Source organism: Choristoneura fumiferana, chromosome 11, assembly GCF_025370935.1.
Source record: "Choristoneura fumiferana chromosome 11, NRCan_CFum_1, whole genome shotgun sequence".
In the NCBI taxonomy this organism is placed as follows: Eukaryota; Metazoa; Arthropoda; class Insecta; order Lepidoptera; family Tortricidae; genus Choristoneura; species Choristoneura fumiferana.
In genome coordinates this window covers 5,856,134-5,883,309 of record NC_133482.1, presented here as the reverse complement: position 1 = coordinate 5,883,309, position 27,176 = coordinate 5,856,134, and the positions used below count along the sequence as shown (strand labels likewise).

General features: G+C 37.1%; 2 protein-coding genes across 2 annotated transcripts; one reads left to right on the top strand and one right to left on the bottom strand.

Annotated features, from left to right (window-relative positions):
* Positions 1 to 4: 4 nt before the first annotated feature.
* On the top strand, positions 5 to 16,984 carry LOC141432575 (BTB/POZ domain-containing protein KCTD3). Its single transcript, XM_074094199.1, has 13 exons — positions 5 to 194; positions 2,100 to 2,413; positions 5,078 to 5,243; positions 6,053 to 6,129; positions 6,204 to 6,297; positions 6,897 to 7,117; positions 7,782 to 7,994; positions 8,126 to 8,242; positions 9,105 to 9,244; positions 10,158 to 10,332; positions 11,934 to 12,030; positions 13,336 to 13,526; positions 14,796 to 16,984. Exons 1-13 carry the CDS (start codon positions 148 to 150, stop codon positions 14,930 to 14,932), a joined length of 1,989 nt encoding a protein of 662 aa, XP_073950300.1. The 5' UTR covers positions 5 to 147; the 3' UTR covers positions 14,933 to 16,984.
* Positions 16,969 to 26,722, bottom strand: Sras (Ras converting CAAX endopeptidase Sras). Its single transcript, XM_074094200.1, has 6 exons — positions 26,380 to 26,722; positions 26,062 to 26,306; positions 22,890 to 23,057; positions 22,056 to 22,124; positions 20,891 to 20,953; positions 16,969 to 20,515 (listed from the first exon to the last, which is right to left on the bottom strand). Exons 1-6 carry the CDS (start codon positions 26,493 to 26,495, stop codon positions 20,313 to 20,315), a joined length of 864 nt encoding a protein of 287 aa, XP_073950301.1. The 5' UTR covers positions 26,496 to 26,722; the 3' UTR covers positions 16,969 to 20,312.
* Positions 26,723 to 27,176: the final 454 nt, after the last annotated feature.

The window sequence follows — 27,176 nt, the reverse complement described above, 5'->3', positions numbered from 1 at the left end:
TTCAGCGATTTTAATTGCTTTGCTGGGGTTTTGTTTGTTGACGGGGGACCCAAAAACTGTTCAGTTCATTTAGAAAGTGAAATTACTCGATTAACCACGTATAAAATAGTGGACAGTATTGTAGAAGAGTATATTTATTTGTTATAAATGTCCAATTATCAAGAAATAGTTAATTTAAACGTCGGAGGGACTAGGTAAGTTCTAATTCCGTTAAGTGTACACAGCTGAATAATGTATAATCGTTTTATCTCTACTGTATGAGTAATTTACTACAATTCCTGTTGGGTGATTTTCTTAGTTATTTTGGCGATCTGCTCCATCGTTTTAACATTTGAGCAATAATTTTGAACGTAGTAGATTAGTTAGCCTGTACCTACTTTCATTCCATGATTGAGGATTTTCCCACTGTAGAATAGCCAGTATTTATTTAAGCCACTTAAATGTAGTGTGTGTTGAGACATTCAGTATTGAAGTGCCCTAAATCTTAAATTTATCCAGTATAACACAACACAATATACATTTTTTTTTATGTGCTGTCATGTCACCGAACTTCAATAATTATTGAGAACTAGCTGGTGCCCGCGGCTTCGCCCCCGGTGTAGTTTTTTTTTTAATTTTGTAAATCTTCTTTTATAAGAACCTTCTCCCAACAATAGCACAACAACAAAAAAAGAATTAGAGAAACGTTCAGCCGTTCACGCATGTTGTTGTGACTAAGGGAAATAGGGATTCATTTTTATATATTAAGATTAAGAATAATAAAATAGATAATAGGCATTAAATTAAAATTAACCAATAAAATTACCATTTCAAAATGGTCTTCATTTGGAAATGGCCCATCCTTCAATGACTTATTTTATCCATTGAAAATAGTCAAGTGTCCGTAATGGTGTTTGCAACTATAACTAAATTTTGGTTTCTGTACTAGTTTTGGCATAAAGTAACACCAAAATTAAAACTTTATTCAATGACTATTTTAGGTCTTATAATTCTTTGTGCACAAATATTTATTTGTGTGAATAAAAGTGATAATTTGATTAATTGATGGTTACTAAAAAGTGGATACTGTTTTTTATGTGGAATAACAATGTAGCCCCAAAAATTAGTAGATATAGGTGTGACAAAGCCACTTCACACATGCGTCTCAATTTTTGTAGATTTTGTATGCGAAAAGATTTTAAATCAAAGTACCCCTGAATTTGGCCAGCCTGAATTTGGCTGTGTACACTATGTTGGACGTAATTTTAGGCTTGCTTTTTGTTTTTTTTAATGCATGGAATTTTTAGGACGGCTTAAATCATGAACTTTTTTAATTTTTGTCAAATTAAGGGTTAAACTTTATCTAAATAAATAAATATCATGGGACCTGGTATAACTTGTTGAAGTGTTAGATTTTTTGAAGTTCATAAATGCTTGTTATGGCCTAACTTGAATAAAGATATTTTGACTGTCAAAAAATTTAATTTTCATTATATTTTAGTTTGTGTTTTTTTGTAATGAATAGACTCAAAAACTACTGACCTGGTTTTAGAAATTTCTGCACCTATAAAAAGTTATATTACCATTGAGTGACATGTAAAATATCTCTTATACTATCTATATAAAGCAGCGGTTACACTGAGTCGTTCATCTAACGCAGTCACCTAACATGGTTGCCGAACTTATTTCAAACTATGGCCAATGAATGTTTTCTTATGTTCCATGTTCTTTACACCTTTGCGGTGTAATTTACACTTAAACAACTTAGTGTAATTGCTGCTTAACAACACAATTATACCAATGTATCTTATCCAAAAAAAATATGTATTATTAACTCTTTATCTCACTAATATTATAAATGCGAAAGTTTGTAAGTCTGTTTGTTTGTTTGTTACTTCATCATGTCTAAATCGCTGAACTGATTTAGATGGAATTCGGTGTACAGATAGTTTGAGTTCCGGGGAAGGACAATAGGATAGTTTTTATCCCGGAAAATTGCTTAGTTCCCGCGGAATTGCGCTAACCGAATTCTACGTGCACGGAGTCGCGGGTAACGGCTAGTTGCACATGAAACACGTAAATTGGCAGTATGAAATATTCTTCTGTTTGTTTCATTTCAGGTTTGCCACATCCTGGCATACTCTAACATGGGTCCCAGATACATTCTTCACAGCTTTACTAAGCGGTCGAATACCAACAGTCAGAGATGAGACAGGAGCCATCTTTATAGACCGAGATCCAAACTTGTTTGGCCTCATTTTAAACTTTCTCCGTACTAGGGATATAGATCTTAATAATGTTAATATCAGAGCCCTTAGACACGAGTGTGACTATTTTGGTATCACTCCCCTTAGCAGGAGGCTGGCACTTTGTGATGAGATGAATCATTCTTCATGCGGTGATGTACTCTTCTATGGCTATCTACCACCACCTTGTAAGTTGCATTACCTACTTGTTACCTTGTTTGATTTAACTTTATTTTTCTAAAACCCTGGGTCCAATTGCATAATAAAGTACAAACAATAGTATTAGCGATTATGTAGGTACTGAAATTCTCTAATACTATTTCCAATAAGGGTTTCTTGACAGGCAATATTTCGCTAGATGGTGTTAGTATCGTAAGGTCAGTTTAACGGTGACAATCTTGCTTGCAATTGGCTCATTGGGTTAGTTACCCTATCACAAATATGACAGAAACGTTCTGTTTATGAATGTTTCTTGGCTGCCAGCGAGTGAACAACACGCGTGTGGGGGGGGGAGGTTTCGACCGACTTGGGCCTAAGACGGCTACATTACGCGTAGCTAACTCTCGAGGACGGACTCGGTCAGCAGACGCACGCAATGAAAACCGAGCTACCGAAATATATTCGTGTAATACAAGGGGGGCTACAACGAAATTCGAAACTCGTAGTTCGTGTCGTACCGTCCCTCTCACTCTCGTATAAAATAATATTAGCGTCAGCAGGACGGCGAGATACGAAATTTGAATTTTGCACTTCGAAGTATAAGGCCAGCGCTACCATCTTTTATTTATACGTCATATCGCATTAGCTGAATTGAAAAATTGTACTACAAAAATTACAAATATAAATACAAATACAAAATCATTTATTTGTTCAACACAGGTAATTACGATACGAAGTACATGAGGTGTTAAAAAAAAAAAGAGTTGTACAAGTGCTACAAATAACGTTTGCGGTACCTACAAGGGCCTGGCCATATATTACGAAGTGTAAATTTCGAACTTCGTATTTTGCCGTACCGCTTACGCTAACATTATTTAATACGACAGTGAAAGGGACGTTACGATACGAACTTCGATTTTTCGAATTACGTAGTAGCCCCCCTGCATTCACCGGTTTCCCGTATTCTCGCAATGTTGTCGGTCCACCTAGTGATGTCGTCTCAACGCTGCGTCATCCAGTTCAAAGTTGCCACTTAAAACCTTTCTTTCTATCTTTATCCACCATTATAAGAGGGTCTCATGCACGAAATTGAGACTTGCCTTTATCTTAAGGTTGCATTTCCACCAGAGATGTGCGAGGATACGTTGCGAGGAATGTGTTCGTCATGATCATGAACCAATAGCAACGCTTCATTTACCTAGGTATCCTCGCTCCACCGAGCGGTTTTGACTAGAGATAGGATAGGTAAATGAAGTGATGTATTGTATTGTATTGTAAAACTCTTTATTGTACATAAAAACACATGAAAATAACAGAACACAGGATAATAAAATGTACAAAGGCGAACTTATCCCTTAAAGGGTTCTCTTCCAGTTAACCTTTGAACGATTGACAGGACATCAGAGTAGACACTACAAGTACAATGAAAAGGTAAAAGAACCGAAATTTAAATTAACTCAAAAATTCATTATAAATACACATACATAATATGATTATAGAAACTTTAGAGGTCTGGAGGTCTTGGGGCTACAAAGGAGTGGAGGCCCTGCATCCTCGGTTGCCCTCCCCTATAAATCCGGCCCTGAATGAACCAATAGTGGTTCATGGTCATGGCAAACACATCCTCCCACATCTCTGTTGGAAACGCTGTCATAAAAGATCTTTTCTTAAAGTTGTATGGCAAAACAACATGATTAAGATTATCAGTTAATGCATATTGGATTATGATTTCTTTATCAGTAATTGTTATATTTTTATTTTATTTACAATAATCAATGTAGCTTAATCATGGTGATAATCTATTAAAAGGCAAAGTAAGACGTAGTAATTTAGGCGTTATCAGATATGATAATATTAATAGCTTGGTGATAATGATAATTCATTAAAGGGAGTTTTCCTATCGAATTCGAAATATTTGAAGTAAAATATTATTCATAAATATGATAAAATTATTTACTATGATCGTAGAGGTAACTCTGTGGCGCTGGTGATATCAGTTGATCTGGTAGCGTAATGCCATACTTCTCCGGTGTGGCTTACAGCCCGCCATACCGACGCGAATAGGTACATTAATTAAAAAAAAAAAAAAACAATTCAACCATTTGTTCCAGGCTAATTTTTGCACAGCTAATCATCGTCGAGTAGCCATTCACAAAATACACCATGCCATACTTTTCTGGCGGTTCCAAATGGCCGCCATACTGACGCAAAGGAGTTTTTTTTTTCTTTCGTAAAACGATTTGTACCAGTATTGCATTTGGATTTCTGGAAAGTATTTGATAAAGTATTTGAGTAATTTAACTACAAAACTAAATAGCTGCTTTGACAAGACATCTGTACTCCAAATTTCATTGATATCATCTTGTAGTGTTCGAGTAAAATGCCTGTGACATACGGACTGACAGACAGACAGACAGACGGACTTGACGAAACTATAAGGGTTCCGTTTTTGACATTTTGGCTCCGGAACCCTAAAAAGAAAAAAAAACTATTTGAACTCTAGAAGCTGCCACCCTTTTTTCTCCAGTTGTGTCAACCAGACGCTTTTGCAAATATTTTCACAATGTTATGTGCGCTAGGGTGCCATGAACCCAGGCTCTTAAAGCCGAGAGGTATAAAATTGTACGTCGAACCGAGACCCTAGTATTTTGATACCTACTGATTTAGATCTTGATTATATTATCCTGTTTTAGTAAACACACCTTTGCCGAGCAACGGTAGCAGTAGGAACGGCAATGGCTGCTCCCGCAAGAACTCGACCGCTTCGAACGGGGACGTGTCATCCAACAGGACACATTCTAGGAACTCATCACTTGACCTACGGACGGTTGGGAGGATACCGTCACAGGATCAGCTAAGGTAACGTCTAATACCTTTAAACGAGTAATAATATTTATATGTATATAAACATATTTCGGGGATCTCGGAAACGGGTCCAACGATTTCGATGAAATTTGGCATGTGGGGGTTTTGGGGGATGACAAATCGATCTAGCTCGGTCTTATCTCTGGGAAAACGCTTATTATCGAGTTTTAGCCCGAGCAAAACTCGGTCGCTCAGGTACTTTTCAATTAAATACAATAATACGCAATTGTTTGTTATTTACCTTTTTAACAACAACGATGAATATATCAGTCAGGGCACAGCGTACCTAAGGCTTTCTCCACATCTATCGACGTTGAATCAACTAAAGCCGATCAAAAAAGCTTTATATTTATATTCTTGCTAAATATGTTCACGCAATAAGAGCAAAAAGGTGTCGATCCAACTGGTACTTGCAACTCCTGAATTCGCATTATCCTATGTGTTATTATGAAAATAGGTATAGGTACAGACAGTTTTTAGCGAAGAGAAAAATTAATTCGGCCGAAAATTGGATTTATAGTAATTTTTTGGAAAATCTATATATCTCTTGCTAAAAAATATAAAATTGGTTTCTGTTGGATAACATGCATTATCAAGCTTTAATTTATAAAATAATTAAAAAATGGTCAGATATCGTGGACGTTATTTTTGCTGATATTCCGTGAACCTAAAACTTTTCTTAATTGACTTAACCCAGTTTTGGAATCAGTATTCCTATGTGGGGAAACTGTAAAGTCTCGTGTCTTCTTTTCTTGTCGAGAGTGAGTGGCACGGGCATTAAGTAAGTTTTAGTTTACTTTCAGTCGATGTGGGCGAGGGCACTCCAGAGCTGCCTCATTAGGAAATGCAGACTGCCACAAAGGACTACGCCCGCCCGAATGTATGTCTATAGTTTTCCACATAACTTTGACATTATTTTCAAGACCATGTCTTTATAACTTATATATGTTTCAGTGAATACGTGGGCAGACAGTATGAAAGTTCAAATAATAAAGGCACATCACAATTGGATTGCCGTCGCTTATACTCACTTTGTTACGGGATACAGGTAAATATGTTTACAAATGTGGGTTATAAAAAGGGTCGGGGCTGCAGCGGGCTTATTTACGTGGCAGTATATGGACAACGTCACACCGCGGCGCCCACGCACAAGTCACGTAGACAGGCTCGCCGCACTCCCGACCCGACCCGCTCCCGCTGCCGTCCTGTGTGTCTTTTGCATTTAAAGAGCGTTTATACCTGCTGAGCTGGCAACGTTTTTGTTAGTTTTTCTCGATTATTCCATAAAAATTTAATGAAAATTAAAAATGTGGTCTGTTAGAACTGTTCTTAATATATTCTTTAAAAACGAACAAATGTTTATTAACGGTTTTTAAAGAAAATAAAAGTCTATCACGCATAATTATTGCAGTAGACACATTAACTTATATATTAAGAACAGTTCTAACAGACCACATTTTTAATTTTCATTAAATTTTTATGGAATAATCGAGAAAAACTAACAAAAATGCAACGTTGCCAGCTCAGCAGGTATAAACGCTCTTAAAGAAAATATCAGGCATAAAGTTACATGAAATAGCGTTTGAATACTTTAAACATGTTTGAAAGATTTTCTATAAGCAACCACGTTGTAAAATATATTCGCAGATTAACAGACTCCTGCGGTTGGTACGTAGTATTCCAGTCGCCCGTACAAGACTCTGTCATAGAGAGGATAGCACTGAACGCTAAGACGGGAGGCGGCGGAGCGACCGCGAGTGGGACCAACGCTTCTGGCACTGACGTGATGTTGGGGATCGCGAGCGGGCCGCTCGTGAGGCTTTGGGCCTTCTCTACGCATAGCGAGCCTGTTCGAAGGACTTTAGTAGGTAAGGAAATTGTTTCTCAAAAATGTTTTCTGTGACTGCTACTCGCAAAGTTGCCGTTGAGCCATGTGGGTTTATATGGCGGCTGTCGAACACTAGTATAGTATCTGTATCCCCAGATCGATCCCTGTTCGTTCACCTTGCAAACTTCATGAAATACTTACTATGTGGTCATCAAGGAATTCTTTTAAATGATGGACATATGAGACATTTCTCATAATACCTAAGTCCCGAGTGCAGTGTTGCCAGACACCCAGCTTTTCCGCTTTTTACCCCGCGTTAAGCTAACGCGGATCCGCTTTTTTAAAATATACACGAACAACTTTTAAATGTTACCACTTGCTCGTGGAAAAAGGTGGTAAATTCAAAACATCGAACGAACGAAACAGCCGAACGCTTACGGCGCAGCGGAAGTACTAGTTGTACCTACTATTCACACTTGCGCGCTTTTGCGATAAAGCCATTTCACTCACACAGTAGCGTATACTCAGAAAAAAACCTATAAACGTATTCCGCATTTTCATTTAAAAATCCGCGTTTTGAAAGCGCAGCTCCCGCTTTTTGTATTCGGCATCTGGCAACACTGCCCAAGTGTTATAACCATTAGGTAGGAGTGAAAATCATGAAAGCAAAGTTAAGTTAAGTTTATCTTTTTGTATGTTTCCAGGAACGTTCAACTTGGGCGTCCGCGTGGAGCACTTACTATTCGTGGGTCCGCAGCTGGTGGCGCTGAGCGGCGCCGGCGCGAGGAGTAAAGCTGGCGTGTGGCACACGAGCACGCAGCACTGGCAGACGCAGGACGTGGCGCATCTCAGCACACACGACACCGCCGGCTCCTTCCTGCTGCTTGGCACCGCTACTGGCGCCATCAACTATATAGGTCATCTGCTGATATAATCTAGATTAATTTCAAAAACACCTTGTATTTAATTGTATAACAAGATATACCTACCTAAGAGATGATGTTAGAATGTGTATAATATACTATACTTATATACGTATTCTCTACAGATATGCAGAAGTTCCCGCTTCGTATGAAAGACAACGATCTACTCGTGACACAGTTATACAAGGACCCAAACCAGGAACCCATCACGGCCATATCTGTATATCTTACACCGAAAACTAGTGAGTATACATATATTGTGACTTTAATGATCGTAGGCAAAGAGATGTGCCGACGAATTTTTGATTTTAGTGGCGCTAGACAAGGCGCTGGCAAAAACACTTGAGAACTAGTTTTTTTTTTTTATTTAAAGCAGATAGAATTGTTTATTAGTAAATTAAATCCAATGTCAGTCTTATCATAAAACACATTACATTACAAATACGATAAAATTAAAACAATAATAAATATCACTCTCTCATTTAAAAATATCCTTAAGTGAAGTCAGAAAAGTCCCCGTTGAGTTGACCCGCAAACGTGCCCATCACATTGCTGCGTCACCACAGGACGATCACTTGGTCCCGAAGGAAGACCAGCGTCGTACGAGGGACCATTTCGTGGCCGTGATACATATTTTTTCTTCTAAGCATTTTGAGCTGTAATGTCACGAATAAATGTTGTCATTTCTTTCTTTCTTACTTACAACCTAGTTCAAATTCAAATTCAAATTCAAATGATTTATTCAGTAAATAGGCCGCAATGGGCACTTTTACACGTCATTTTTTTAAAACTACCAGCGCTTTCGGAAAGACCATCATTGCCAAGAGAATGCGCCGCAAGAAACTTGGCAGAAAGTCATGTTTTCATAATAATATAATTACAAATAAAATACTTAAAAACTATATTATACAATTAAAGAAAAAAAAATACAAAAAATAATAATAATAAAAATACAGGGATGTATGGGGTCCCTTAGTTATAATACTAAACACTAACTATATCTAAACTATATCTACGTTCAGTGGAAGTGTAGAATGCTTCCACCGTCAAAAATTTTAAAATAAATGTGCAAATGTTTTGTTAAATGGAAGCCCTCACTTCTAGATCTGTGCGGCAACTGGATAGAGATAGCGTACGGGACGCGATACGGTTCGGTGCGCGTAATCGTCCAGCACCCGGAGACGGTCGGCCACGGGCCGCAGCTGTTCCAGACCTTCACGGTCCATCAGAGCACTGTCACCAAGGTAAGATCGCTGTGCCAATTTTCTAATCACGAAACCGTTTATTTGGTCGCAAACGTGGTTTTAGACGAGCATATAGCAAGAGAGAGAGAGAGAGTAAATATGTATGAAAAGTACGAATATTTGCTCTGGAGCCTTGGGTGTTTAATTGTATTTAAGTATTTATCTATCTATTTAAATATGTTTGTCCGTTACCATACGAGTACCCATAACACAAGCTTTGTTCGCTTTGGGACTGGGTCAATTTGGTCTCAAGTGTTCTGTGATATTTATTTCTTTTAATAAGCTTGTACGACTGATTCGCATCGATTTTATCTTTTTTTTTTTCAAAATCTAGTTATAACATAATTTAGAGCGAGTTTAATAATGGTCTTCTTATATCGCAGGTTTCAGCGGGTAGACATGTGTGAAGTGCCTTTGATTAAAGAGGTTTTTTTAAAAAATTGTACCCGTGCGAACCCAGGGCGAGTCGCTAGTAATAAATGTAGCCTATGTTACTCAAGGATAATGTCGCATTCTAATGGTGAAAGAATTTTTAAAATCGGACCATTCGTTTTTGAATTTATTCGTTACAAACATACAAAAATACAAAATCTTTCCTATTTATAATATTAGTGTAGATATAATTAAACTCCGTCAAATCATACCTCTGCTAAGCCTGAATCAATCCCATTCTTATTATAAATGCGAAAGTTTGTAAGTCTGTTTGTTTGTTACCTCATCTCATCACATCACGTTTAAACCGCTGAACCGATTTAGATGAAATTCGGTATACAGATAGTTTTACTCCCGGGGAAAGATATAGGATAGTTTTTATCCTGAAAATTGCGTAGTTCCCGCAGGATAGCGATAAACGAATTCTACGCGGGCAACAGCTAGTAAATCAATAAATTAAATAATCAACTCTCCTTTTTAGGTATCGTTATCAGAGAACTATCTAATATCGGTATGCAGCGAGTACAACCACGTGCGGTCGTGGCGCGTCACTCGCTTCCGTGGGATGATCTCGACGCAGCCCGGCACCACGCCCAAAGCTGCCTTCAAGGTGCTAGCACTAGAGGCGCCTACGGCCCAGCCGCACAACGATTGTGGTAAGTCAAAGGTATAGCTGAGTATAGTAAGATAAAGGTAGCTGATATGCAGTGGCGGACCGACAGTGGGGCGGAAGGGGTGGCCCGCCCCGACCTCTAGTCCCAGGGTGCCTCCAAATGTCCATAAGTTCTCAAGATCGAGTCCTGGACAAGGCTAAAATATGCTTAATACTTACATCAACATTTAAGACTGGGAGGAGCTCATTCAGCTTTGCCACCCTTGGGCCCGCCCCGAACGACCTTAGTCTGCCACTGCTGATACGAGTATGTGCCCGTGAGATAAAATCCATTGTAATTTGGACAAAGTTTTCTTTTTTGTACTTGAATGGTGATGGATGTTAAAGGTCAAATTGTAAAATTCACGTACTTGACGAGTGACATTGACGTGCATAAGAGAAACATCAATAAACTCACTTTTTTACTTTCTTTTGCTAACTATGTGTGAATTAAAAATTAGTGAAGTTAAAGGTTTTCATAAAATGACATAAATTAAACACCTGTGCACTGTTCTACTGTGCATAATTAATTTGATTACCTTAATCCTTGATTATCTTTTAAACGGTAAGAGCTAGGCCACTGGTGTCTTGGAGATACGAGTATCATTTCATTTGACCTGTTGAAAGTCCCCTTAAAGTTGACGGAAGTCAAAAATAACGCAGCGTATGTATCAGTTACAGTACGATTACTTGGAGTTAACACTTGACAGATGGGCGTGCCTTCAGTCAATTTTCAACTTTGACGTCATACAAATAAAATAGTTTTTACATAATCTGTACACGTGGGTAGCGGTATACTAAAAATGGCTTTATTTGTATGACGTCAATGTTGAAAATTGACTGAAGGCACGCCCATCTGTCAAGTGTTAACTCCAAGCAATCGTACTGTACCTTACTGTGAGTTGCACCAAGTCATTTTTACTGTAACCAATGTCAAACTAGCCGTCATATCAAAAGGAAATGATAGCTCATTTGATACTGGTTTTTAGAATCTGTTTGTCTGTGCATTCGTTCACGCTAATCTCAGAAACTACTCAATGTAGAAAGATGCGGTTTTCACTGATGTATTTATTTCATTCGAATAGGTACACAACCAAAAAAAGATATGTCAATTTACAGAATTTTGTCGAACACTTTTCGAAGAATAGTTGTTGGTTTCGCGAAAACTTCGGTTATGTATTAAAGTTTTGGTTAATTATAGTCTGTAAAATTATTTCAGGAATATAAAATTCGATAAATGGATAGTTCGTAGAATTTAGTTTCAAACGTAAGATGAGCTGACAACATAGTAACTTCGTGCAACTCACGCTTAATAAGCAAAAAGCCGCAACATCTCGAAAATACAAACTGAGACATGGATGCACAGAAAAACCAGAAAGAGACCAGCACTGGGAATCGAACCCAGGCCCTCAGCAATCCGTGCTGCGTGCTATAACCCCTACACCACTGCTGGACCAGTCTGAACTGGAGTTGAAATAAAAAATACAAAAAGACTCCAAAAAAAAAACAATCATGAAAAGCCGCAATACAAACGCTGACTTAAAAGTTGTAATCGATAACCCATTGGTGAAAATCTTTTAATGAATGTTATCAATTTTGTTGCAGGACCATACGGTGAACAAGACGAAGAACAGATATTCATACAAAAAGTTGTGCCTGACACAGATACTTTATACGTACGTTTAGCATCGAATGGCAAAAGGTAAGCACGCCAAACCATGTCCTTGTTCTTAACGTAACTCTTTTGTTTTCTTTTGAATGTTATTCATACTAACCCCCTTTTTCACTTTATTTGACGGATAAATGTGATGCCGTCTCAGTTTGTTTTGTTCGAATAAACGGAGACGGCATCACATGTATCCGTCAAATAAATTTAATCAACAACAATCTAACTGTCGTAATTCAACTTTTACCGCTTATGTAGCTACTTAAAGCCCTATCGGAATACAAAGACTCCGTTTCCACCAGAGATGTGCGAGGATATGTTGCGAATAATGTGTTTTTCATGAACCAGTACAAACGCTTCATTTATCTATCCTTGCACAGCACATGTCTAGTGGAAACAGCTGAGCGGAGCGAGACGTGGTAAATGAAGTGTTTCTATTGGTTCACGAAAAACACATCCCTCGCAACACATCTTCTCACACCTCTAGTTGATACGCAGCCTAAGTGCCTCCACTAACTCTCCCGGGTGCGCGGCCTAATTTGGCGGTAAAGAACACTCTTTCATTTTTAGGGTTCCGGAGCCAAAATGGCAAAAACGGAACCCTTATAGTTTCGCCATGTCTGTCTGTATTTGTCTGTCCGTCAGCGACTTTGCTCAGGGACTATCAATGCTAGAAAGCTGTAATTATATATATGTAAACTATGCCGACATAATGGTACAATAAAAAAAACAAAAAAATTTTTTAGGTACCTCCCATAGACGTAAAGTGGGGGTGTTTTTTTGTTCACATCGAACCCTATGGTGTGGGGTATCGTTGGATAGGTATTTTAAAACCATGAGGTTTGCTAAGACGATTTTGCGATTCAGTGTTTTGTATTCAGTTGTTTGCGAAATATTCAACTTTCATTAAAATCGAGCGCCCCCCCCCCCCTCTAAAATCTAAACCGGTGGGTGGAAAAATTTGAAAAAATTCAGAATGGTAGAAAGTATATCAAACTTTCAAGGAAAACTATAACGGCTAAAATTGCTTGAGAATTATTAGTAGTTGAGTTAGCAGCCTAAGGTATAAAATACGAGTATACCTAAACTTGGAAGATTCCGTATAAATATTACTTAATTTTTCCGTAATGGCTACGGAACCCTATTTTGGGCGTGTTCACAGCAGTTTTCCGTTCGAACTTTTCTCTGATTCGGAATTCCGCATGGTGGCTTGTTCAGAATTGAAATAAACGTATGTGTGTGATTTATTTACGTAATCCCGAGTTGATATTTCGAATCGTTGGCCGCCCTTAGCGTGTATGGTGAAAACGCAGCCTAAGACGGACTTTTTTAACTTCCCAGGGTATGCACAATTCGGTCAGTAGATGGTTCAGCAGTGTCCTGCTTCATGATAGCGGAGTGCGAAGGGGCTCTGCGACCGCGGCGCTTGTTGCTATGCGGTCACCGCTCCGGCGCCGCTCAGATGTGGGACCTGACTGGCGCTATCGACAAGGCCGCCAAACCTTTGGCTATCGTCAACGGCAATGGGAGTGGTAAGTCTTTGCAAGATAAATAAGATTTTGATGAAACTGGATGTTATGTCCTGTTTTGTGGTGGTTGTAGCTTTACCAGATAAGATTCGGGTCTAGTTAAATGCTGTATTTTGTTTTATTTTATGGTGGCTTGGCTGTGTGTGTCATAGACTATACGAGTAGACAAGTGAGACTTGTCTATAGACAAGTTTGCCAAACTGTAAGCTGGATGGTGTCCAGTTTTGTGATGGCTCTGTGTGCCATAGGCTACAGACAAAGCTTTGACAATGATAAATGAACTGTAAGTGTTCTTGTAAAATATACTCCAGCAGAGTGATTAGTAATCCATAAAAAAGGGCGCTGCGACCGTGTCTGCTGTTAATAGGTATACTACCACCACTGACAATTATTATTGTCACGGGAAATGGGAGCAGTGTTTTTGTGGGATAAAATTCCTGGGTCGCAGCGGTTTATCTATCTTTACTGTCGGCATTTAGCGCCAAGTAATTATTTAGCCTCTACAGTAGATTAAAAATGCTTTGCTTTTTTATCCAAAAATAATCCGAATTAACATCAAAATTACTGATTGCACAGCAAAATACTCCACTCAAAATATTACGTAATAAACCGCATTTATATTCGTGGCGTACCGCTATTTATCTTAAAGTAAGGCATTTTTATTATTGCACAGCTAATAATGACTAACGCACATCATACCTTGTAACTCTTTTTTATTTAAATCTAGCTTCTATTTTCATATAACGCACAGCAGTTTACATAAATGAAACAGTGTTTTATTTGACATACTTATCATCTTATTATTTATTAAGAACAACAAATGTATGTATACCTATCAATTTATTTTCAGCATTTATATACTTTTTACATCAAGTAAATTACAAAACCAGCACTAGTAGGGGCCAGATTATTTCCTACATAAATTAGGTTCTGGCGCTACGCCGGCCGCTACCGCGGCGCACTCGCTTCGCTCGCTCGGCTCGCGCGTTGTGGTCGCAATTGTACCTAACGCTGCTCCTCGCTCCGCACGTCGTCGTACCTAATTTTCCAGTGCCAAATTGATAGTATCATCTACGCACGCTCTAATTAATTTGCTGAGCAGTCAGTATTTTTGATGTCATTGTAGTATTTTTGTATATTGTAGATTGATATATATTTTCGAATTATCTGCAGTACTAGTTTTGCTAAACATTTAGTTTATTTGTATTGAAATAATTTAATTGATGTGCAATTAATAATTTCCCATTAAAAATTAATAATTTCATTTTCCAGCTGAGGGCGAAGACTCCCCAGTACCAGACGGCGGCCCCACAGCCGACGAGCTAGTGCGTCTGCTCTCGGCCTGCGACCTCGACGCGACGCCCGTGCCCCTCCCGCCCTCCCCCAACCGCCCGCTCCAGGCGCCCTGAGCCCTCTGCGGAGCACTAGCCAGGTTGTACTCGCTACTTGTACGCTATTGATGCCTCAGAGTTGCAAATTTAATATACCTGATTTCCTTCCACTCTTTTATTGGGCCTTAAATTGCCTGCATGATCGGCTGAAATATGCAGCCCATAGGGCCTTATTACACTAGTGATTTGTTGACGAGTTAAAAGCAAAGAGAGCCCGCAACGCTTTCGTCGCGAGCGCCAAACGATTTCGTATAGCGCCCAGAACACCTCTGTACACTCTCTTACAATAATAATTCGGCATCTTCGGCACAAATCGCTAGTGTAAAATGGCTCATACCAGACCCACAGGCAACAGCTGACATTAGCTTCAACATACTGGCTTGTGCTCATTATAATTACGAACAAAGGGCGTCGAATCATTTTCTTCTCAGGAAAGACCAAAATTTCCTTTTTTCATGGTCTGACGTGTCCAAAGAGATGTTAGAAAATATTAGCTTTCGTCTATATTCACAGCAGAAATGTCATTTGTGTACGTCAAAAGCGTTTAAGTTTTTCAAAACTGCCCTGACGTAACCAATTTGCCTGGATCATAGCTAGCAGCTTTAGTTCTACTATATAGTTCTACGTTATAATGAGATATACCTAGTGCCACCAGAGTTGAGGTCACGCACACAAGAACATGTCATGTAATGACAGCAGGATTTTGACATTTACTCTTTTCTCTTTTTGTGCAATCAGTTCTTTTTTGTAGCTGCGTGTGTTATCATTCACTTAAACTCTCGTGGCACTACGTATACGCAACTTTAGTAAGGAAAAATAGTTTCATACTTAGATGAAGCATCGCAACGAAATCTTTTGTCGATTACATCGTGTTTCGTATTCGTTTACTCGTAGGATGATTCAGATTCACCGTCTCGCTTTTAACGAGACCGAAGAACATGCAATTTTAAGCGAAACAAAAATGAAATTCGTAATGTTTCACATCAAAATAAAGATCAACATGATTGTTAAAAAAATTTAAGATGAAAATTGAATGAGAAATTATTTTAGCATTCGAAGTTAAAACTTTTTGATTGTATGTAGCTTGCTCAAAGAGCTTTTTCGCACTTAATAATTTGTGTATTTTCACTTGCAGCGTGATTTCATTGTCGTTAGCAATATGAATAGTGTGTTGCATTCTCCCTTTACTTTTTCACAATATTCTCAATTGTCTCTTAACTGTCTTTCTTCGACTGGTGTGTGAGAAAGAAAAGAAAGCATTGAGCGACATAAACAACTAAAATAATCACGCTTGCCATAGACTTGCTGTGTGAACGGGCCCTAAAGTTGAATTGGCCGAAATATCATTAGGAATTGTAGTATGATGTATAGGAATGGTAACTGGCTTGAATAGTTATAAACGATGCCAGATGTTATCGTCTATTTAGAAGCATGTAAAGACTGATTTGATTTATAAGCTCAATCATTCAAGATCAAAATTTAAAGGAATCTAATTTTTGAATATTTTATGTTTTAATATTGTAAATATGTTGAAACTAAAAGAGTAGGCACTATGACTGAAAGATAGAAATATTAATGAAGTGTAGAATTTATTTAATTGTTTGTTGTTATATTACTATTTTATAATATAGATACATGTATAAACTTGTTAGCCACTTGACAGTCCGGAGCGCGCGACCAATATGCCTGAAACCGTCCGGGTTTTTTATCGACGGACGAAACGCGCTGTGTCCACAATTTTTTAACTGCAAGGCTTTGAATAAAGAAGAAATACTGAAACGAAAATTAATGTTTACTCATTCAAACACTATTTATAAAACAATAGCATTTAATTTATGATTTATTCACAAAATCAAGGTTAAACTTTACGACACTAAAGCATTTTGGTTTTGGAGACCATGGTAATCGTCGGACTGTCAAGTGGCTAAGTATTTATTGACTTTAGAAACCAATAATTATTCACTTCAAAATAAATTATTTGTGTATCCGTGGTAGCTTTTAGGCTCTCACCTACAAAGAGTAAAATCAGTTTGTGTATATAAAAGAACAATAAATGAATTATTTACATAATTTGTTTTATTTTCACTTCTTTTAATAGTAATCATACCTTAGGAAAAAAGGGAATAAAATGAAAACGATTTATTTATAATTATAACCAAAAAACCGAAATTATACGATGTGATAGATATCTTCAAATTATGATTGTTCAATAAACTTTCGAAAGTGCTTACAAAATTAATAAGGGTGCGCTTCCATTGAGACAGAGCGTCGAAGATTTATTATATGTATTTAAAAAAAAAACATTTTCTTTTATTTAATACTATTAGTATCGGTGCATCTTATGCGTGAGCTGAATTTACAAAATGGACTGCAGCTCTTTTCAAACAAGTTGAAATTATTAGACAATATGTTTTATTTACTTAGCGAGTTGAGTGAAATTAGTTCTATTTAGAATTATTACAATAAAATCGTACATCTAAATAATGACTAGTTAGACATTGTAATTTTTTTAAACTCACTGGATTTTATACACATATGAATATACTACATCTCAGCACAAGACTTCTAGGACGATACAGTTTTTCGTTAAGTGTCCTTTTTAACTGGCGTTCATCGAAAAAAACCAATTGCATTGCGCTTCAAACGATAAGCTGTACTTCGCTTTCGGTGGACTAGATAAACTATGTTTAGAGTACTTAATACTTAGATATTTACAGAAAATTCAAACCCTGCTTGAATAAGGTATTTGTTATGGCACAACAAATCAAAAACGAAGTAAACTATCTGTAGTGTGAGAAGCATCAAAATGGCGGTTTTAAAAAAAGAACACAATTTACATTTTTTGCAGGTAAAAGGTCAATTAGAAATATTGCCTTTATTGAACTAAACTCTTTTGACCATAACCATAACAAACGCCGCACTTGTTAGTACAAACAATTGAATTCTTGTTAGGTAGCTCCAAAAGTACTGATAAGTGAAAGTGCTGATACACTTTAGCATTCACTTGAACATCGAACATTTGCCGTTTTTAGGGTTCCGGAGTCAAAATGGCAAAAACGGAACCCTTATAGTTTCGCCATGTCTGTCTGTCTGTCTGTCCGTCCGTCCGCGGCTTTGCTTAGGGACTATCAATGCTAGAAAGCTGTTATTTTGCACGGATATATATGTAAAGTATGCCGACAAAATGGTACAATAAAAATTAAAAAAAAAAATTTTTTTAGGTTACCTCCCAATGCCTCCCATAGACGTAAAGTAGAGGTGATTTTTTTTTCTCGTCCAACCCTATAGTGTGGGGTATCGTGCACTAAAACCGGTGGGTGGAAAAATTTGAAAAAAAATCACGATGGTAGTAAGTTTTACCAAACTTTCAAGGAAAACTATAACGGCCAACTTTGCTTGAGAATTATTAGTAGTTTAAGAGTAAATAGCAGCCTAAGGTATAAAATTTACCAAAACTGGGAAAATTCCGTATAAAATACATTTCGTAATGGCTACGGAACCCTATTTCGGGCGTGTCCGACACGCTCTTGGCCGGTTTTAAATTTGTCAAACTGAACAGCGAACACAGCCAAACATTGCTACGAACATTTACAAGCTCATTCTAGGGATCGCGCGACAGGCGTGGCGTGCGCGTGCGGGACTAACGGGCGGAGAGGGACGACGGCGGAACAATTGACAAAATTGCTCGGCTCGGCAAAAATTTCGAAGCAAATTTACCTACTGTCGTTTTGTTAGATCGCTCCGGTTTATTTTGTTAGCTTTCACTATGGAACATTTCTACGAGTAGAATGCTCATAACAAGTGAACGCTCAAGTGTATCAGCACCTTTACATTATTATTTGTTCCTGCAACTACTTACTTAAGTGATCAACCAATTTTGAGCTTGACTGCACAAATATACCTACCTTAGATTCCTAAGAACAAGATCAGTAAAGCTAAATTGTCTAATCAACAACATCTAGTGATCTGGTAGACCCCAGTAGGTACCTATTTAACATGAGAATAATAAAAATAACAATCGTAGACGTATAAAAATACGAAATACTATTAACATAAATAAAATAACAACTAAGAATGCAAAAACTCGGGTTGCAAACCATATTATAATATATTGTATTGTACTATATTTTAACTGTGTACTATTTACTGTTGAAGAATTAATGTAGTATGCAAAAATCTGTATGCGGCTTGGGTTGGCCGCTTTTACTGTAGGTACTACTAGTTTTTTAATTAGATTAAATACTGTACATCTTTCGGTGGTTTGTGAACGCGTAGGTTTTTTCAAAGCATTTTCTTCCAGATAAGTTGGGCTGGATAATAGGAACTTAAGTATTTTCGCAAGAAATAGTTGGCAACCCTAGTGCTAACTTACAAAAATAATTAAATATTTTTTCATATTAGTTGTGGCAACTGTGGCTTACTAGAATGGAAATTGAATTCTATCACATTCTAGAATGTGATAGAATTCAAATTCCACCAGTGTGTGGACAATTTTTTTTCTTTGCGTTTGTATTTAGGTACCTAATGGTTATATTTCGTAATCGCTTGACCAATAGTTCATGTCATGAATAATTTAGAAGTTGCTTCACAATACTACAAATAAGTACCTACCATAGACAAAGTTAACCGCATTGATTAAAATTAATATAACAAACTATAGACATAAACAAAATATTCAATCAATGGAAAACAGAAATAAAACACCCAGCCTTATACATATAATAAACATTACCTTTTATATTTTAGGCAAGATACTTAGAAAATATTACGTAATTTAACGTTGTGTCAATGATATTTTTTAATTGACACATTGCTACGAGAAGTTAAGTTAATTTGTGTAAAATACTGTATGAAAAGTGAGTCTGGAAGGAATCCGTTAACAGTAGCATAGCGTGGGCATCAGCCGCCCGGGGCGGAACAAAATTTTGCCACCCTCTTATTTTGGTATTTCAATTTAAAAACTATAGTGTACAGTAATTGTAAGACTTCCGTGAGAAGAGTATAGTCATCAGACGGTGTAGCCACAATGAGCAAGATGTCATTGTTGTACCATCCTGATTTCATTACAGTAATGTAAAATTTCGTGCTCATTGTAATAGGTCTGAATCGTAGGTGCGACAAAAATATGAAATATGTCAAGATATAATTCAATATTATTTACTATGACCGCCCTTCTCGCCTCCACTACGCTACGCCACTGTCCTTTAGTAAAATCACACAATAAAAGTGTTTAGGTATCAATCGCATGTGTATTTTCGATCGCGATTGATCCCTATACATTTTTGAACAGTGTACTATTATGCCCATGGTTTTCAGTCCTTAGAAATTCGCAATAAATGCAGCTAAAACTTGGGACTGCATCAGCCTAATTAGGTACTTTAATAAAATTTTACTAGATTCAAGTTTCGGAATATAATCTATTGTCATATATATAGGGGCTTGTCAACCTCGTGAGAAGAAAACACCAGAGAGCGAACCCTAGAAGAAAGTTGAAGATTATGGTAACTCGTTGTAGAGGAGGGAACTCTCCGATCTCACCGAAGTTTGGGAAGCCCATGTGATTGCAAAACATGTGTGCAACAAGCGGAGCCATGAAATGTCCTGCAATAAAATTCTTTTATTAAAATTAAATACCTACATAAATCTATTTAATCTATTTTCATAAGATTTTTATCAACGAATAAACATTTCGGATTGCCTCCTGTGGCTTTACGCGCCAGGGGCGTCATGCCAACTAGATTATCGTTCGTTACCGTTTTTAAAAAATCTTTGATTTTATCGAGCAAGCATTTTTGCTAACAAATAAAATAAAAGGTTTTTCTATTTGCTTTTACTATAATTTTTAAAATAAATAGATTTTGATTTGATGGTTAGTTAAAAAACATACTTGTTTCACATAAACAAAGTAAATTATTAAAACAAAAAATAATTCACAAAATTCAGCTATGTTTATTGTAAGTAGTGTTATTTGCTTACCAGTTCTGACAAATAAATATGCAGAATATGCCCCAAACAAGCTGGTGTATGTGAATTGAAATGCTGAAAAAACAAAACACAAATAAATAATCTTGTTTTTGAGCTACTTTAACTCTTGAAACTAAATATGGCCCTCTGAAATCAGAACTGTAACCTTGATCAGTTTCTTTTATTTGGCTATATCTACAGCTAACAGTCGCCAGACATTTGCAAAACAATAATTTGGCAGCCACTCGTTATTGGTAATTTATCTTGCTAGTGTTTACAATTTTTTAATGACTTCACAGGGCAGTGCCGATTTTAAAAATGTTAATACTTAAATAAAACTTATTTTATGGAATTCAAATAAAAGAAGCAGTTGGACTTTGTTGGAATTGACATATAAGCCTAAGAGTAGATTTTGTAATTTATACAAGCGCGGCAGATTAACATTGTTTAATCTACGAAGTACATAGAGCCGCGCACGAAGCGCAGTCGAACAGAATAGTAAAAAATCGATCAAGTGCGAGTCAAACTCGTACATGAAGGGTTCCGTACCTCCGCACAATGTTTTAAAACAGTTCAGTAATGAGTTAAAAAAAAGCTAATACAAGCTTTTCTTGCCGACTGTAAGTACTTTTTGTCCCTGGTTACCAAAGTACTCGTCAAGACGAATCAAACAAGTCCAATTTCTTTAGGCACCTTCTAGCTTTATCATCCGATCAGCTTCAGGTCATTATTATATTGCATTGCAATCGGATTTATACATGCATGCAAAATTTCAGCAAAATCGCTTGAAGACATCCACTTCAAATTTGAGTTGAAAGTTCGGGTGGATACTGATACGGAACTCTACGCGCCAGTCAGACTCGCACTTGGCTAATTTTTACTGGTGTGCCGTGAAACATTGATGAACGAAAAGCGTGCCGTTAAAACAAAAAGGTTTAAAACGCCAGACAACTACCAACACTACGCTAGCGGTTTACAACAGAATTTCAAAAAGACAGCTCCTTTGCATTTCTTCTGTTTGATTAAAATATCTCCATCATCCGAAATATGTGGGTCAAATACACTATCAAAAACTGATGTGCATGATTATCGTCTTGTGATTTTTTTTAAATCACTCTACACATTTCAATCTTGCTTGTCAATAAACATAATAAAAGCACCAAAGCAAAATACTTACTTGAGATCATAAGTGCAGTTTTGAACTCAAATCCAGCCTTCAGTTGCTCAAACATGTGGTGGAAATGGGCTGGAAAAAATTATTCAATAGTAAACATTTTAGTTGAATGCCTCATTAACATAACAATACATCATGAGAATTTCACTACCATGCCATGCCATGGATGTAAATATTCACATTCAATCAGAAAACGTACACAGGGTGAAATTTCGAATGTGATACAAAATTAGTGTTTTAAGCTTAGTTAATATCGCTGGCGCTGGACAATTTAAATGCATTAACTCATTGTTGAAATAAGTCCGATAAAATTTAGGATTTTCATATTTTGTTGAAATTAAATCACAAACTCAATATATGAAACCACAAAATTAATCAGACTAATTTTAACAAATGCTTCAATACAAAATCAGGTTGAAAATTTCACTATGCCACTGTCATAATTGTTGCAGGCACATGATTTAACGAGAAGCGACGCTGATTTACGACTTCATTAGACTACGGAAAAGATAATAGACAATAGTACAAGTATTAGACAGGCTTTTGTGAGGGTTTGTGCCCAGAGAGTTGATTTTGGTATAAGGGAGACTGTAACTGTCTGGAGGCTCCCCATGAGGCTGACATAGTCACAAGAGGTGAACTAAAACTAAAGCCTTACTTATAAAAAAATTAGTTGTGCATTTGTGCCACCTAATGAGGTTTTACATTTTAAAACTGAAGGCAGACAGACATTATTTATTATTATTTTTAAGATGTATTTGAGGCTGTAATGTCTAAATAGTAAATGTTAATTTGTTTAAAAATAATGTTACTTTTTAACAAATGGGTTTCACTCACCAATACCAAAAAGTAAAGGTCCTGTGAAGACTGCCGTCATTGGATCCAAACATTGTAAGAGCAATGGCATCATACAAGCTCGGAAGACCCACTCCTCGCTCAAGGGTGCCATGAAATGATTCCTCACCCACACCCAGTCCTGCCAGCTTGATACCCAATACACCGGCTCTACAAACAAAATATGTTATTAAAATAATCCAATACTAATATTATAATGCAAAAGTACGCTGGTTTGTTTGTTTGTAACACTTTCACGCTTAAACTACTCAACCAATTGTGATGTAATTAAATATGGAGAAGGAAATAGACATAGTTTTTACCTTGAATTTTTTATAAATTATATAGTTTGAGTTTGATGTTTTACTATGTGGGGGTTTTTAGGGGCAAACAATTGACCTTGTTTGTTTTCATCCCTGTGAAAATGTATTTGAGTTTAAGCTCCCCCAGGTACTTACTTATATTTTTAGTACTTAGATTCTTCACTCTGGCGCATTTTCCTTGCAAAAAAAGTGGTGTGATTTAACCCATCTGATACTAAAGTAAAAGTCATGGCATCAGTTACAAATTTACTGGTAGATCTATACAGAAAAGCGAAATATGTCAGTATTTTTTTGCTGGAAGTGCTTGGCAGACGCTCTCAAAGGTGACCATCGGGACCCCTAAATATACCCATCTGATACCTACTAGCATGAAACCAATTCCAGTCGGTAGATATGAACCCTCATTTCTGGAATATATAAGTCTGCCAAGGCTGTTTCTGCTGCCGAAACACCTTGACATATGAGATTATGTGCTTACTATTTCTTGTGTACTTGTATTGTATTGTATTGTATGTGAGCAACATCCGTGGATCCCGTAGTGTGGAATTGTACAGATTACGGACATTTTAATTACATGATCATCGATCATCAATCTAATAATAATAATAATATAATTTATTTTCAGATAATTACATCCATTAATGTTAGTAAAAAGTATACAAATAACTTATCAATCTATTGTTAGTAAAAATTACAGTTAAATGTCAACAGTTTAAAATGAAAATAAAAATTGATTACAAAATTAATAAATTAAATGTCCGAAAAATAATAATAATAAAATTAAAGGAGCCGTTGGAATGGAGGCATAGGTGCGTGCAAAGATAGCCAGTGTCTCATGAAAGGACCGGACAGTGCGTCGGCCACTGCCTTCAGGAGGCTGTTCCCACTGGCCCGCACCCGCCGCGCCATAGACGCGCACCTCTTGCGCATCGTGGCAAAGAAACAGCCCACGCGCGCCTCCGCGAACATGCCGGAGGCGCTGCAGTAGCGGGGCAGCCGCAACAGCGACCTGAAGGCGTTGTTATATTGAACACGGAGCGCGCTATACGACTTCTCAGAATACCCAACCCTTAAAACAATACCTTTAAACAAGCAATTGTTGTATACTTAATCAGAATCTCAAAAACGGCTACAACAATTTCGATGAAATTTGGTATGTAGGGGTTTTCAGGGATGACAAATCAATCTATCTTGGTCTTTTATCTGGAAACACGCTTATTATCGAGTTTATAAAAAATGAAAAAGTTTCAAGTATATACAAATACCCACAGGTGAGTTTTTTCACTAGTAGATATGTAAGTAAAATGTCCATAATCTTTACAATTCCAAACTACGGATGGGATCCACAGAACAGATGTTGCTCACATAATCTCGTTTGTCAAGGGGTTTCAGCAGAAAAAGCCGGAAATGAGCAGTGGCGTAGCTAGGTAACCTAGGGCCCTGGGGCAAATAAAAAAATGGGGCCCACTGCTATCAAAACTGGTAAGGTTTTTTGAAGTAAAATCATTATATATACAAATACTTTACAAATGCTAAGCAACTTTATCATCAGCTATAAAGCAGAATTTCGAGGGCCCCCTGAGCTTGAGGGCCCCGGGGCACTGCCCCGCCTAGCCCCTTGGTAGCTACGCCACTGGAAATGAGGGTTCATACTATTGAATAACTTAAACTGCTGAATTTCGATCCCTGATTTACTAGCCAAAATCATTGCAAAATTTGCAAATAAGCTCTAGACTAACCCCTTGCAAGGCAAGGAATAGGGCGAATTACCAGTCACTCTGTAGGTATACGCGGCATAATTGTGCTATCATGTAGAACGTGACTCCCTCAACTTTTAGAATCGCGATATCTCAGGAATGGTAATTCTTATAAAAAAAAGTATAAAGACCATTTTTGTAGATAATTTTAAAATCTATAATTTTTGCCTCGGCTACTTTTTGATAAAACTTACCGTTTTCGAACCTAAACATACCCAAGGTCTCCACCAAAATTCAGCTTTGTCGGAATTTATGTAAATTGAAATGTCTATAATTGACCGGAGTAGATGTTGCTCATATAATCTCGTATGTCAAGGTGTTTCGGCAGAAACAGCCTTGGCAGACTTATATATTCCGGAAATGAGGGTTCATGCCTACCGACTGGAATTGGTTTCATGCTGGTATCAGATGGGTATATTTAGGGGTCCGGATGGTCACCATTGAGAGCGTCTGCCAAGCACTCCGGCAAAAAAAATACCGACATATTTCGCTTTTCTGTATCTACCAGTAAATTTCTAACTGATGCCATGACTTTTATTTTAGTATCAGATCGGTTAAATAACACCCCTTTTTTCGCACCGGAAATGTATTTTTTTTCGTACTTTCAGCAAGTTGCAGACTATCAAATTCAAAATTAGCATCACTTTTATGGGAAACCATTGTGCATTTCATTGCGGTATCAAGTAGTCCACTCTCTATCTATTATCATCTTTTGTAATACTAATCATCTAAAGATTGATTCTGCATATTGGACATAGGCCTTTTTGGCCTGTTATAATATATTAATCAGTCTCCAGCCTATAATTATATCTGAATGGTGGGCAGATGCCTCCTCTCAGGATGAGAGCTTGCGCTGAGGACTGTAATTTTGATGCAGGTCCAGTGCTAAGTGGGAATTTTGTATACAATATTCTTAATTATTTTTTTATCAAAAAGCTCATCACAAATAAATGCAGAAAAACTCAAGCGCAAAGAACCCACAACCCTGTTTAAAATGTAAGATATATGCTAGAACCAAAACAACAGCTGAATTAACTTTAAAATTGTGATTGGGTAAAAGTAATGACACAAAATTTATAAATAAAATTAATGTACCTGCATAAAGCTTCCATATGCCAGATAAAAATTGCATAGTCAAAGGTCCTAAAAAAAGGATTCCTGTCAATAGTAAAGGAAGAATAGAGGCATAGACAAGTCCTGATGTACGGAGCCCTAAGTGTTCGTAAACATCCCCTTGTCTTAAAGTTTCTTCAGTGAAGAAATACTGAGTAAAAAAAGGTGCCAATAACATCATACAAGAAACACTAAAAAATCTTCGCTTGATTGTTGATGGATGGTCTCTGCAAGAGGAACATAAATTAGCTAGAATATTCAAAGAGTAATAATACCAGTTTTATCCAGATGGTCACATACCTGCTCAATTTGGTCTTCCAAACATATAAACTCGCAACATATGAAAAAGTCAGGAAAACGCAAGCCAGCACTGAAAACGTACAGGAATTTCGATTTATGATTTTTTTGTCAAACATGGTAAATAGAATAATTTTAATTATTTATTGATATTGTCATGAAAATGCTAAAAATAGCAAATAAACTTGGGGGGGTATAAGATTCAATATATAAAAAAGTAGTAAGATTGTGTCACAGGGGATTGTGTTATTCTTTTTTTACAAATAATTTGACAAATCAGAGGCAAGGCAAGGGATGCGTTCGAGGAGTCACTATCAGCCATCGACATCTATGTCAATGCTATCAGCGCTGTAAATCTTTAACGATGCATGACGATAAACTGGCCACTGCCCAGCGAAAGCTCTGTTCATGAGAAACCGCGGCAAATTAAAAAAAAAGAGGCTGATAAATATATTTATCTAGATAAATACTCAAAGGTTTCTATATATTCAATGTACTCTGTGCTCAAAGGGCTGACGACAACACTTGCTGTAAGTACACTGATTAATAGTGTTTGGTTGAGTTTACATATCGATAGCGACTCCCCGAACGCACTCAATGAGACCCTCCCGAGATGATTTTGTAGTGATTTCGCTTCGAAGAGTTCGAAGACAAAGGCCCATTGGGATTTGTAAAATTAAAGGGACACATTGGGATTTGTAAAATTGAAGGATATTTTTCGTGATTTGTGTCCAATGGGAACAATTTTTTGAACGCATTTAAAAAAAAACAGATCTTTATTTATTGTAGATGGCGCTTGT

Coding starts and splice junctions, on each gene's coding strand:
- LOC141432575 (XM_074094199.1), top strand. CDS start 148: ATGTCCAATTATCAAGAAATAGTTAATTTAAACGTCGGAGGGACTAG. Junction 6,298..6,896: donor CACTTTGTTACGGGATACAG/GTAAATATGTTT, acceptor ATATATTCGCAG/ATTAACAGACTCCTGCGGTT. Junction 13,527..14,795: donor CGTCAACGGCAATGGGAGTG/GTAAGTCTTTGC, acceptor TTCATTTTCCAG/CTGAGGGCGAAGACTCCCCA.
- Sras (XM_074094200.1), bottom strand. CDS start 26,495: ATGTTTGACAAAAAAATCATAAATCGAAATTCCTGTACGTTTTCAGTG. Junction 26,307..26,379: donor TGGAAGACCAAATTGAGCAG/GTATGTGACCAT, acceptor TTCCTCTTGCAG/AGACCATCCATCAACAATCA. Junction 20,516..20,890: donor ATATTTATTTGTCAGAACTG/GTAAGCAAATAA, acceptor ATTTTATTGCAG/GACATTTCATGGCTCCGCTT.